The 13,232-nt window shown below is 36.8% G+C and overlaps 1 protein-coding gene across 1 annotated transcript; it reads left to right on the top strand.

Moving 5' to 3' along the window:
* Positions 1 to 312: 312 nt before the first annotated feature.
* LOC311071137 (N-acetylneuraminate-9-phosphate synthase-like) lies at positions 313 to 3,079 on the top strand. Its single transcript, XM_084095359.1, has 6 exons — positions 313 to 526; positions 1,149 to 1,364; positions 1,481 to 1,580; positions 1,976 to 2,130; positions 2,240 to 2,506; positions 2,593 to 3,079. Exons 1-6 carry the CDS (start codon positions 395 to 397, stop codon positions 2,779 to 2,781), a joined length of 1,059 nt encoding a protein of 352 aa, XP_083951485.1. The 5' UTR covers positions 313 to 394; the 3' UTR covers positions 2,782 to 3,079.
* The last annotated feature ends 10,153 nt before the right edge of the window (positions 3,080 to 13,232 follow it).

The raw sequence follows: 13,232 nt of genomic DNA, 5'->3' as shown, positions 1-13,232 counted from the left end.
TTATTATGTCAGGTAAATGTACCATGCCAATTTCATAATCAGTTCAAAGATAATAAATGAGAAACATCAAATGCTCTGGAATAAAGAGAGAAGATGCGAACCTGACATTATAAAAAATGTTAATTTCCTTTGTTTTCTCAGAGAGTAGCCCCCTCTTCCAGTTCTTCCAGTTTCTCCAGTCTTACACCTGCAAACACAGGTCATCAACCTCCAAATCAAAAGTATGATTTGAGATATGCGTTTTGTGGGTGGGAGTTGGCAATGGTTAGGGTGGAGCTCTTTTCTTTAAATGGCAGTGTGCCCTTCTCTCCGGCCCCTTTGCTTGATGCCAGAACGCTAGTGATCACATCTCCAGCCTCTTAATCATAAATCTGTTAAACAATTAGTTTATAAAATGTCTGCGGAGTTTGAACTTTGTCCCGGAAGAAAAATCGGGGGCTCCAACCCCTGTTTTATCATCGCTGAGATTGGACAGAACCATCAGGGAGACTTAGAAATCGCCAAAAAAATGATCCGAATGGCAAAGGTAAAGTACAGCTTTATCAGATATGAAGTTTGATACCGTGTTGATGTCAGTTCTTTTCATGGGAGAAAAACAGTGAGATATATAGATATTAACCCCCAAAACCACAGTTTGCATATGAAAAAAAATAAAAAAAATAGGGGGATTTTTTAAACTTTTTTTTTTCTTTATTAATGATTTTTCCTCCTGTATTTTGTTACCAGATTTTTTTCTAAACAGAAGAAATGACCTGGAAATGGTATAGAGAAACGTCCTGAGGGCCGTTCACACAGAACACGTTTTTCCATTCTACTGAGCTACTTTCCCTTTGTTTTTCAATTTAAACACATGCTAGATGGATGCGTTTGACCATTTGCAGCGTTTTTAACTGCAAAAACATGTTCTGTGTTAACCGGCCCAAACTTCGAATCCTATCTCTTTAGTAACCATGGTAATTTCACTCCGGAAATATATATTTTTCAAATATCAGGACAATAATTAAGAGGGGACGTTTCTATAATACAGCTCCTGAGCTAAAACTCACACATTGTATCATATTAAATTAACTTTTAGATTTCTTATATGGTAAAAGTCATTTTTGTTGTCAACCAAACCCACTTCTGCTTCCTACTTTAACTCCACACAGGACTGTGGAGCTGATTGTGCCAAGTTTCAAAAGAGCGAGATCGAACACAGATTCACCAAGCTCGCTCTGGAGCGTCTCTATACGTCCCCTCACGCCTGGGGCCCGACCTACGGGGCTCATAAACACCATCTGGAGTTCAGTCACCAGCAGTACAGAGAGCTGCAACAGTTCGCCAGTGAAGTTGGCATCTTCTTTACTGCATCAGGGATGGATGAGGTGAACAGATGAAAGAGGGTCTCAATGTTTATTATATATATCAAAAGAAAATGTGCATATTAAACCCAGTAGATTGAAAGGCATTTCATAACTTTTCCTCTTCCTACCTCAATCAGATGGCTGTAGAATTTCTTCATGAAATCAATGTGCCGTTTTTTAAAGTTGCCTCAGCTGACACCAACAATATCCCTTACCTGGAGAAAACCGCCAAAAAAGGTAAAACTCACTTACGTTGACACACATTTCAAATGAAAAGTCCAGAAGCAGAAGCACCAGAAAACTTGTTCTCCTTTGACGGAGGTTTGTCAGATTCACTGCCAAGGTCACAATGTTACTCTACTTACATAAAATTTCAGACAGTGACACTGAATCTGAGAAGCTGCTCTTGTGCACTTGAAGTCAGTTATTCTGGAGCATTGAGAAATTAGGTATTGACAGTGCTGATTGGCCAGAGAGCAGAGCCAATGAAACCTAGAAATCCTGGTGTGGATTTTCTGGAGTTTCATGTTCAATTTGGCATGTGTGTAATGTGATGACGACTAAAACTTTGACCTGATTTTCTCCCAGAAGCAGCCATGTCTTGAAGCTGATGTTTTGGTGTATTTGTGTAGGTCGTCCCATGGTGATTTCTAGTGGAATGCAGTCTATGGAGACCATGCGCTGTGTTTACCAAACCGTCAAGCAGCACAATCCCAATTTCACGTTCCTGCAGTGTACCAGCGCTTATCCGCTGCCAATAGAGCACGTCAACCTCAGCCTGATCCCTGTAAGACACAATCACTCGCATCTTCATAAAATGATTGTTTATGAAGGCATTTTTAGCTGAGTAGTTTTGGTTTCGCTTAGAATCTTTCGGTTTCCTTTTTCCTACGCAGGAGTTCCAGAAGGAGTTTCCGGACATTCCCATCGGCTACTCTGGACATGAGGCGGGCATCCATGTGTCTGTGGCTGCTGTGGCACTCGGGGCAAAGGTCCTAGAGCGTCATGTGACCCTGGATAAGAGCTGGAAAGGCAGTGACCACGCAGCATCACTGGAGCCGGCGGAGCTGGCGGAGCTGGTGAAAGCCATCAGGACGGTTGAGATGGCAATGGGTTCGCCGGTCAAACAGATGCTGCCCTGTGAGGCTTCCTGTCACAGCAAGGTCAGATAAAACGCTCATTCTGACAGATTATAAAACCAAAAAATGATCAAAAGTCATTCAATCAATGGTTATGTTCTTTCTTGCAGTTGGGTAAGTCAGTGGTGGCCCGGAAACCACTGAAGAAGGGTGAGACATTAACTCTCGACATGCTGACAGTGAAAGTGTCCGAACCGCACGGCATGAGACCAGAGAACATCTTCAAACTGGTTGGCAAGAAAATCACTGTGGACCTGGAGGAAGATGCCACCATTACTGATGCCATGATAAAAGACTGATGATCAGACATTCCAAAACTAAAGGGGCAATGAGAGGGTCTTATCTTACACTTCTATTAATTTGAATAAAAATGATATATAAAATCAGCCATTATAAAATCACGTTTAATGAGGGAGACGTTTTTATTACATTCTTATCATTTTGACATCAGAGATATGTAAATATGACGTCTTGTCTTGATTTTGCATATGCATAATGACTTGCTACAAGTTTGCTCCATTACTGTAACCTGTCTCAGATGATTGTCTTTGAAATTGTGGTGAATGAACACTAAGTAAAATATCTTTCTTTCAATTCAACTTTGACTCTTGGGTCTTTGTTCATGTTGGTCTCTCTATTAGACCAATCTGTGTTCCCCAAAAGCAAAATGTTTTGGCCTAGAATTAATTCAAACCACAGAGAATGCCTTAATGAAATGTAGAATTATTATTGAATGTATAAATGCGAATTTGAGTTTATTTTAGATTTGTTTTACACAATATAAAATTCAAAGTGAAATGTAAAAGCACCTATATTGGCAATATTTTGGATTTAAACCAAATGATAATAGGGAACCTGCAAACATTGAGGAAATCTGTAAACTTTGCTTGATAAAGGTGGCAGCAATTCTAATATACACACACCTTAATATTCAAGCACACCACAAGAATGAGGCTGCCTTGCTTATTTGTTTTGTTAATAAAGCTGTCTTATTCGCTTTGTTTATAAAAGTTCTATGTTTTCAGTTTGTTTTTGTACTGTTTTGTTGTGTAAGATAATAATGAACCCACCATTCAAGCAATTGCCACCCCGAATTGCCGCTAATTCGAAAGCTGAAGTAAAATGTGACGTCTCCACCCCATTTCATCTAAATCGCTCAAAACCGGTGTCGTTCTTTTGTGCTTGATTTGTGTGGTTAACATGAACACTGTATCTATTTCACCTTAGAAATAACAAATATAATTCAGGAGCTGTGATAGTTTAGTTAGTTATGTTTGAATCTCATAGCTCATCAAAAATGTTGTATTTTGCTGCATGCAAGTTCAAGTATGGTGAACTCTGAACTGAGAATTCGCATCACGTGAAGACATGTGACAAGTAGAACATCGATATGTCAGGCTGGAAAACACTACATGACTTTTGCTCAGATTTTTGCCCAGATTTGCGATCTGGGTGAGTCGGCAGTAGTTGCCAAATGTCTGCACCAGTCAAATTTCCAAATTTTTCAAACATGCATACTCTTCATAAATGCCGCTTTAAATCTCTTGACAAACTAAAAGACGTAAATGAAATTGTAAATTTGTATGTATTCTAAATAAAAGATTTTTTATTTATTTGATCAGGGCTGTTTCCCAATAACGTTGTCTCTTAGCACGCTACGAAGACTCTTAAGGTATAACTTAACTGAAGGTATACCATTTCTAGGTGTGTTCCCCGAACTATACCTAGGAAGCCGCTTAAGATATCCCTTCTTACGTGCGACGTTACCCGGCGCTGTCCGTGGCGATGCTGCTGAATTGGTTGATATCGATTGCTCGAGAATCAATTATTCTCTCGTGCAGAGGCTGTTTATGTGAGAAAGCGGTGTTCTTTATAAAATAAGCACTTTAGAAATTGTTGAAATTGCATTTACTATGACTCATGGGATATTATAAAAAATAATCCAAACTATAATAGCCTATAATAGCATTGCCTACATATTTTAAAATTGTATCATATATTGCTGCCATAATAATCATTTTAATTTTTTATGTGCTTTCTTCTCTTTCCCATTTTTGTTCGCTGAGGTGGAGCTGCTATGAAATATTGTTCTTGTAAATACTTTCAAGCATTTCAGTAATAAAAGTGTACATCACGTACGGTGCTTGGCAGTGATCAAAAAGGGTTTAAACAGTGGATTTTGAATCTCTTCTTGAAAACGCAGAGATGTGGATTCAGAAGGCAAATTACCACACGACCTGTTTGTCAAAAAACAGTAGGTACTAATTTGGCCAGGGATTTTTACGTGGGTTGGGTGAAAAAAAACACTGATATTATGGATTCAGACGGCACTAAAATAACCAACTAACCCCAACTTATGTTTAAAATACCGGACGAGCCCATGATAAACAATATTAGCGTCCAAACAGAACTTAACTGACAGTAGCATATGCTTTCACTGGCCTTTAAAAGCGCTCTTTAATTAAAATAAATTTATAAAATTTTATTATATATAATAATGTAATTAAAATTCTAACAACAATCAGTGTAATGACAATTTTATTCTTTGCATGAAAACACTTGAATTAGCCTAATTGAACACTGTCTGGGTGTATTAAAACTTTAGAATTATTTTCAAATAGACCTGCAACAGTGATAAGGTAAAGCTAAGAGTGGTCCAGACCAACCTTCCGAACGTATGACTTACAGAAGGTATACTTAACTAAGAACGTTTTGGGAAACGTATAGGTACAGCTTAAGCTTAAGGTACAGCTTAAGGTGCAACTTAAGAACGACGTAGCGCTACCCTTACGGAAAAAAAAAAGTATACTTCAAGTTCATTTTATGAAGTATACTTGAGTAATGTTCAAGTATATTTTTAAGTATACTTTATGTAGTAAGTATACTAATGTCAATATGTACTAGTAGTAAACTTGTAAGTGTACTATTGTAATACCGCTTGGGACTAAATTGGCCCACTTGAAGTATATAAAAGTATATGTTTAAGTGTACTATAAGCGTAACAGTAGTAAACTAAGTGCACAACTAGTTTTCTTTTAATGTACTCTCAGTAAACTACTAGTTTAGTAGTTTTATACTACAAGTTTTCTTTAAGTGAACTTAACATCATGCTTATAGTTTACCATTTATATAGCCTATTATTTTTACTCTTTTAGTGTACTCTCAGTAAACTACTAGTTTAGTAGTTTTATACTACAAGTTTACTTAGAGTACACTAAAAGAGTAAAAATAATATATAAATGGTAAACTATAAGTATGATGTTAAGTTCACTTAAAGAAAACTTGTAGTATAAAACTACTAAACTAGTAGTATTCTTTAAGTGAACTTAACATCATACTTGTAGTTTACCATTTATATATTATTTTTACTCTTTTAGTGTACTCTCAGTAAACTACTAGTTAAGCAGTTTTATTCTACAAGTTTTCTTTAAGTGAACTTAACATTATACTTATAGTTTACTATTTATATACAATTTTTGCAGTTGCAGTAGGCCTACAGTACACTACTATGTTCAAATGTTATTTTTTATACTTGAAAAATTATACCTTTAACTCTATTTTCATTTTAAAAACATTTTATTAGCTTCATGCATCCTTTTTTATCAACACTTGAATGTCAGTAAGTTTCATAAAGAAAGGCAACATTTTGTTAAAATGTTGAGAAAATAGTTGAGAAAATCACATTTTTGTCAGACTACGCCTTGATCAGATCCAGAACGATGATCAAAACACAGGTGGAGTAGATCGAGTCCAACACCTAGCGTTGCCACCCGTCCCGGTTTTCCAGGGATTGTTCTCTTTTTTGAGCGACAGTCCCGGAAAATGTATATTCTTTCCCGGGACACGAATTGTCCCGGTTTTTTGTGAAAATGTACTTCTAAAGTAGAATTTCCTGGTTTCAAATTAAACCGTTTCCTTCTACTGTTACTGCAGAGCTGCCACGCGCAATTGACACTTTTCACACGCTCTCGCGAAGCAAAGAGGACACGGAGACCGACAGACTAGACAGAGCAGGTTACTTATGATATAAAAAAAAACCTCATCTCTCAGATTCTTTCAATTTTATTACGAAATTCAAACAATAAACACCGGTTCGGCGTTTGTAAATGTGACGTGACAGATCCCTAGCGGCACGTGAACATCTCATCTCTAGCTAATAGTAAATAAACACGAATGAACAATATGTTAAAAGAAACAGTACAACTTACCGAAATGTATATTCATCATACATAATATCGATCAATCAGTGTTTTTCAACCGCGGAAAGGGTCAATAAAACACAGCTGGAGAACAATTGTCACATAACATTCAGGCTACCTCAGGAAAGCCATTTGATGACCATAATATAGCACGTTAGTTGGCTAGAAAAAAAGAGCTATAGAGTATTTTGCTAAACATGTGTAGGCTACTATATTACATATTTATTATATTTACTTATTAAATAAAGTTGTTATTATAATAAAAAAACGCATTATATTTAATTTGTTAAATAAAGTTATTTTTAACCTTAAATAATACTACCAGCTGATAAGGCTCTCTGTATGTTTACAGCATTAGGTGAGATTTTTTTCTTGAGAAAAACTAATGCCTATCTTGTGTACCTTAATATTTATCCAAATCAGTCAATTAAATCAAATCACAAGAATTGAACTGAATTGAAATCCTGAAATTTGTTTCAAGCAATAATAAAAAAAGTAGCTTACCAGAAATTGTACCATATAAACATTGTAACATGTTGTCACTAAACCTAATACAATTCAGTTTAGTTACTAAAATGTTTTGACAATCACACTACACTTATTTGCAAGATTATTATTTTTTTACAGTTAAAATTTTCAGTTAAATATGAAGGAAAAACAGCGCTGGAAAATCATGCAAACCATTGATATTTTTGAGAAGTATGTAAAATGTAGACTGAAAGTATGCTTTCTTCTTTTTAGTTGAAAAGAAGTATACTAACACTTGAATAAACTTATTTTCCATGCTTATTTTATTTACTCTATAAGCTATTCCACCCGAAACTTTGTTACTATATAAAGCTGAACATGTTAGTTTATAAGACGGTGTGTAATATTATGTTTTTAAAAAAGTATTTAATAAGCTACTCAATCAAAATAGTAAACACAAGTACAAGCCAAAAATACTTAGAATACTTAAACGTACAGTATGGGATTTTTTCTCCACTAGGGGTCGCTAACCTATTTACAATAACAAAGGCGTAGTTTGATGACGCAACATTTGCTAAGAATTATGGATCTTGTCGTCAACGTCAAGCCGACCGATCTAATAATGTTTATGGATGACTGAATACATCGATGCTTTTATCATGACTGTGAAATGAAGCAGTTCGGGATTGCTAAGAGACAGCTATCAGCTCCAAACGCCACGCGAGTCCCGCGGATATAAAAGGAATATGGACATTTCATTATACCGAACTACACGCAGAATTACTACTCACAGGTCAGTTTATTAGACAAATTAAACTTGTGAGGTAACGCAGCACTGTTTCACTTGGTCTAACATTACACTAGCACACTAAACTGCATTTGAATGTGTTGAAATGTATGTGTTAGTCTGTCTGTATGAGACTAGCAGTAAACTAGATCAACATTAGAATAACATACAGATCATATTCTGACATTTTATCATTGTTGAACTATATAACATTGATTAGTTTTATGTAAATGTGCTCACCTGTTTAATAAAGTACATGTAGGAGCGGTCGAAGTCTCGGACGTGGAGCTCTCGTTTATATACTGTCTATGGGAGCTCTAGGCATCTCGAAAACACCGCGCTGATATTGATTCTCGTTTTAGTTCTCCTTTTTTATCCAAAGTCTGCTTGCCATGGTCCATAATGTTTGAACGAAACAACAACAGCGTGCAGATAGACATTGCGAACTACAGTGGTCCACGTCTGTCGTCTTGGTTACTATCAGAGGGCTCTGGTTCATAACTCTGGTTACCATGGCAGCACGAGCGGAAACCAGGGACAACGCGGATATGACGCCATTGACTGCGACAAAACGGAAATAAAGAAACGTCCCGTGTCTTCGAATTAAATTAATTTCTCCTGGTTTGAAAGTTGTTGGAAACAGTCGGGATAATGTAAGTACACAACTAAAAAAAATATATAACATATCTATATTATATATTTTTTTTAGTTGTGTACTTACATTATCCCGACTGTTTCCAACAACTTTCAAACTAGCTTTTTTTCAAATCTATTAGATATAGTGATTTTTGCTATTTTTAAAGCAAAAAAGTTACATATTGTGCCTTTAATTATACTTTTAAGTATATCTCGATCAACAAGTATAGGCTAAATATACTTAGACTTTTCTGTCAGTATAAGTCAAGTAGCCTATACTTAAAGCCACACTAGGTAGGAATTCCGTTTTGGTCAAACAACGACCCCTAGAGTCGCTGTGGACTACTTGTATTTAACGTTACTGTCGTAAATACCACTCACGCAGAGCAGTCTCTTCACTCACGGCCTGATACCCTCCCCCCTGTATACCGGTCTCTGTTCAGTCGGATGGAAGCTGTAACAAGTGGAAATAAGCTGTGTCCCCTTTAAAGGTGCCATAGAATGTGAAATTGAATTTATCTTGGCATAGTTAAATAACAAGAGTTCAGTACATGGACATGACATACAGTGAGTCTCAAACACCATAGTTTTCTCTTTCTTATTTAAATCTCGTTTTTGAAAAACACCCCTGAAAAACGGGCGAATCTCCACATAACACCAACTGTGACGAAACCGATGGGATCATTAATATGTACGCCTCTAAAAATTTGCATATGCCAGCCCATGCTCAGTGCCAGGCGAAACTGCACAGCCGAATCATCAGAAGTTCTGCAGGTGAAGAAACAAGCAGGAGGAGGATCATAGGGAAAATGGCAGATCTATCTATAATCTATCTATCTATAATCGGATACCGCTACAGTTTAATTCGAAGTTGTTTAGTTGCTCTGCCCATTTCACCACGGACTGTTACAACAATATCAAGCAGCCAGGCTTCTCTCGGCGTCTCAAACGGACGAAGGGGGCAATTTCAACTAACGTTATATTCCCGCAAGCGGCAAGTAGGGATTTTATTAACGATAATTTACATTGTGTTATCTAGATCCAGCGCGATATTGTTTTTTCCTCGAGAGACATCATGGCTTGCAAACGAGCGAACGAAGCATGGCAGTTGCTCAGTGTTTGGTTGTACAAATGAACACAAAAATATTTTTTTGCTCCTTCATCCGAGCCTCTGGAGAACCAGTGGGTTATGTGAATTTCTGATGTGTAATTGTTCAAATTCAGACAGATAATCTTTCTTTCAAAGTCGTTCAACACTGTTTATGCATCAGTAAATCGCGTTGCAGTGATAAGATCTTCATTCACGCGATCAACAGGCTGTCATCTGCTCAGTGCTCATCACTGAAACCTTTTATGTGATGGGAATAGATCTAAATACTTAAAAAAAAACTTCTCATGATTCGTTAATCCCGATAGCTGTAATAGTAAAAACATATAAAAGCTGTAATAGTAAAAGTTTTCCAGATAGCTCTACATGTAATGCCAGATATTTCATATGCAAGCATGTCAGCCAATCACAGCAGTGGGCGTTTACACTGAAGTCTCACAGCAGACACGCCCCTTCAAACAGAGTGTTCAAATCAATGGATGAAATCAGGCTAGGAAATATGCCTTTTATTTCTAAATTATAACAAATTTTGATCTAAAAAACATACTAACATTATAAGGGCACCCCAGGAAACATTATAAAATAATAAAATAATCCATTCTATGGCACCTTTAAGAGCTGCGCGCGCCCTGTTTAACTTTCGGCAGTCTGTATTGTATGTGCGCGCCTCGAACATTCCGTAAGCGGATTGTTTCTGTTTGATGCTCATTCTTGTCCTATTTTTGTGTATCAAGTAATGCTATGGACGGTAAAACGTGTGACAGACAGTTACACAAGTTCGATTGGGGAATAAACACAACGCGTTTCAAATCGTCGGACATCGAACATCGAGCTAGCCTCCGAAGATGTCTAAGTTACTAATCCATCAACAAGAACGCCTGGGTAGGGTTGCACCAGTCGTTCGTAAGTTCTTTCTTAAATTGGAACGTAAAGTCCACACTAGAGGCTTAGTAACTACTAGCTAGTTTGTAACTAACTCTGAACTTTATTCCGTTGCACCATTTGTTCGTAAGGCAGAACATAGCTAGTAGGTCGTAAGCTCTCCGTAAAGTAATGCGTAAGTTAGTCGCATAATATGACGTTTAGCCTCGATGATCCAATAGCAGCCTTCAAATACGTGAGCAGATGTTGTGTTGAAATGCTGTGAATTTCAGTTTATCCTTCATTCTTTTGCCTCACGTTACTAACGGTAAAAATAAGTTTCCATTAAATACGATACTTGATCATGAATAGCATAAGTGTTTTTATATGTAAATAACATTCAGAAACTGTATTTGAAATGAAATGAATAAGGATCAATAAATAAATATTGATGCAAAAAGCATAAGAAATTACGTTTATTGATTATGACTGATATTTGACATGCACAACATGGACCGATGCGCACGGCGGCGCGCTGTTTAGGATGGGTTTGTGTTAAAGATAGCCGCTAACAAAGTAATCTTTTCACATAATGTTCTCTCTCTTAAAATGTAAGCGAGTGTAAATGTCAGCATAATCATATATGTCTAAAGAATTGAAGTCTGTCAGGTAAAAGAAGAGCTTATTGATGCAGTTCAGTCTGTCTGATATTTTATTCCATCCGTTACTCCTGATCGGAGGCTGCCGTAAATATTTAGTTTATACGTAGAGTTACGATTCAACTAAGTTTAATGGTGCAACGCAAAAATATTTAGAAGTGCGTAAGTCGTAACTTAGTGTCCATTTACGTCAAAACTAGGCTAAGTTATAACTTACGCACAGCTGGTGCAACCGGCCCCAGGTGCTTTTTAGCTCACACCAACGAGTGAAAGCTTGTCCGAGTGATATACAATAAGCAATATACTTAAAAGTCCAACAGCATGTGAGGACGTGGTGGGGGAAGTGAGGTAGCCTATGCCGTAAAGCAGTCGAATTTTGTAGTTCTTTTTGTGCGCGGGGGTTACTACCCGAACCCCGAAGTTTAAAAGTACGATTAAAAACGATACAGACCCCGTCAGGCTATGGCAGAAGTGTCATTCAACCTATTGTAAGTCGATGTACCATCACAAGAGTCTTGGAAATATATTATGAAGGTTGAAAAGTTACCTAGTGCTGCTTTAAGTGCAATTTGAAGTATATTTCTGAGAAGTACATAAAGTATATTTCTGAGAAGTACATAAAAAGTAGACTGAAAGTATACTTTCTTATTTTTAGTTTAAAAGAAGTATACTAATAGAACACTTGAATAAACTTCTTTTTCGTAAGGGTTAGAAGGTTTCGGGAAACCCAGCCCAGCTTTCTTATTTGGCTCAAGATAAGGATTAATATCATGTAAACAAGAAACTATGCTTCTAACCACAGGTCGAGAGTGTTGTTCCAACGTCACAACTTTGCGATGCTGTTTGCAAATATTTGTTGGAACTATGGTTTCGGGAAACACAGACTCGTTGAACTATGCTGATAACTAGGGGTGCACCGATCCGACTTTTTCAGTCCCGATACCGATACCGATGCCTGGGCTTTGTGTATCTGTCGATACCCGATACCGATCCGATACTATAGTTGAATTAATAATAAACTGTATACCTTCCACCTTATACCTTCCTTGAAGAGACTAAAGGCACCAGACTTTACTAACTAAACATAACTAAGACAAAATAACAGATGTATGTAATGTGTTGAATTCTTATTTATTTAAAAAACAATTGTGCATTCAAATCGAAAATAGAATATAATCAAACTTCTTTAAATAAATGTAAAAAAAAAAAAAATGTAGCAGTGGAAACAAAAAAACAGTGTATTGGTCAAACATACAATAGTAATCTGACAGTTTCCAAAAATTGTAAACATGTAAAAATATAAAGTGCAAAGTCCTGCAAACAGGAATTTAAAATGCAACATAGCAGCTGTACCTGAGAATAAAAAAATAAAAAGTTGGTCGAACAACAACTTGATCACACATACAAATAATAATAACCAAACATTGTAATGTAGTGCAGTGTCACACCACCATCACAAACATGACCTGTGAATGCTCACCTAATTAGCAATGGCAAATTTAAATGTCAGTTTTAATTATCATTATGTTTCATATTTTTAAAAATGAAAACAAAAAGAAGCAGGGTTGTGTTTTATATTTCGTGTTGTTATAAATATATGCAGTAAAGATAATCAATGTACGCGTTTGCCTGAACCACATTTATGTGGCCATTAATATGTTTAATTTTTTTTTTTTTTAAATGAAAAGAGGCAGAGTGGTGTTTTATAACATACTTCGTTTTATTGTTGGCTAAAATATACATAAAGAGATGACCGGAGTAGCCAGAGCGAGCTGAGTGACGCGATCAAGAGCGCTGCTGTTCCATTTGCAGAATAACCGGACTCGCATCCTCTCGTCCTCGGGAGTTCGTTCTCCAAAGTCGAACTTGGCAAGTCCGAACTACCAAGGACGGACGCAAGTCCGAAGTTTGCGTACTTGGTATTGAGAAACGGCCTCTGGCTCGCTCCATGTTGCTTCTAGCATGCGACACACGTGAAGCTGAATGACGTAGGTTCTGCTGCGACGACAAAAAAAAAAAAAAAACCTGGATC

This window comes from Abramis brama (genome assembly GCF_963993115.1).
Source record: "Abramis brama genome assembly, chromosome: 20".
Classification (NCBI taxonomy): Eukaryota; Metazoa; Chordata; class Actinopteri; order Cypriniformes; family Leuciscidae; genus Abramis; species Abramis brama.
The sequence above is the reverse complement of the archived record's forward strand: the minus strand, read 5'-3'. Positions and strand labels throughout refer to the sequence as shown.

What these genes read in the sequence shown, in the direction of transcription:
- LOC311071137 (XM_084095359.1), top strand. Translation starts at nt 395, where the DNA reads ATGTCTGCGGAGTTTGAACTTTGTCCCGGAAGAAAAATCGGGGGCTCC. An exon ending in CTGCATCAGGGATGGATGAG is followed by an intron (nt 1,365 to 1,480) that starts GTGAACAGATGA and finishes TACCTCAATCAG; the next exon opens with ATGGCTGTAGAATTTCTTCA. An exon ending in AGGCTTCCTGTCACAGCAAG is followed by an intron (nt 2,507 to 2,592) that starts GTCAGATAAAAC and finishes TCTTTCTTGCAG; the next exon opens with TTGGGTAAGTCAGTGGTGGC.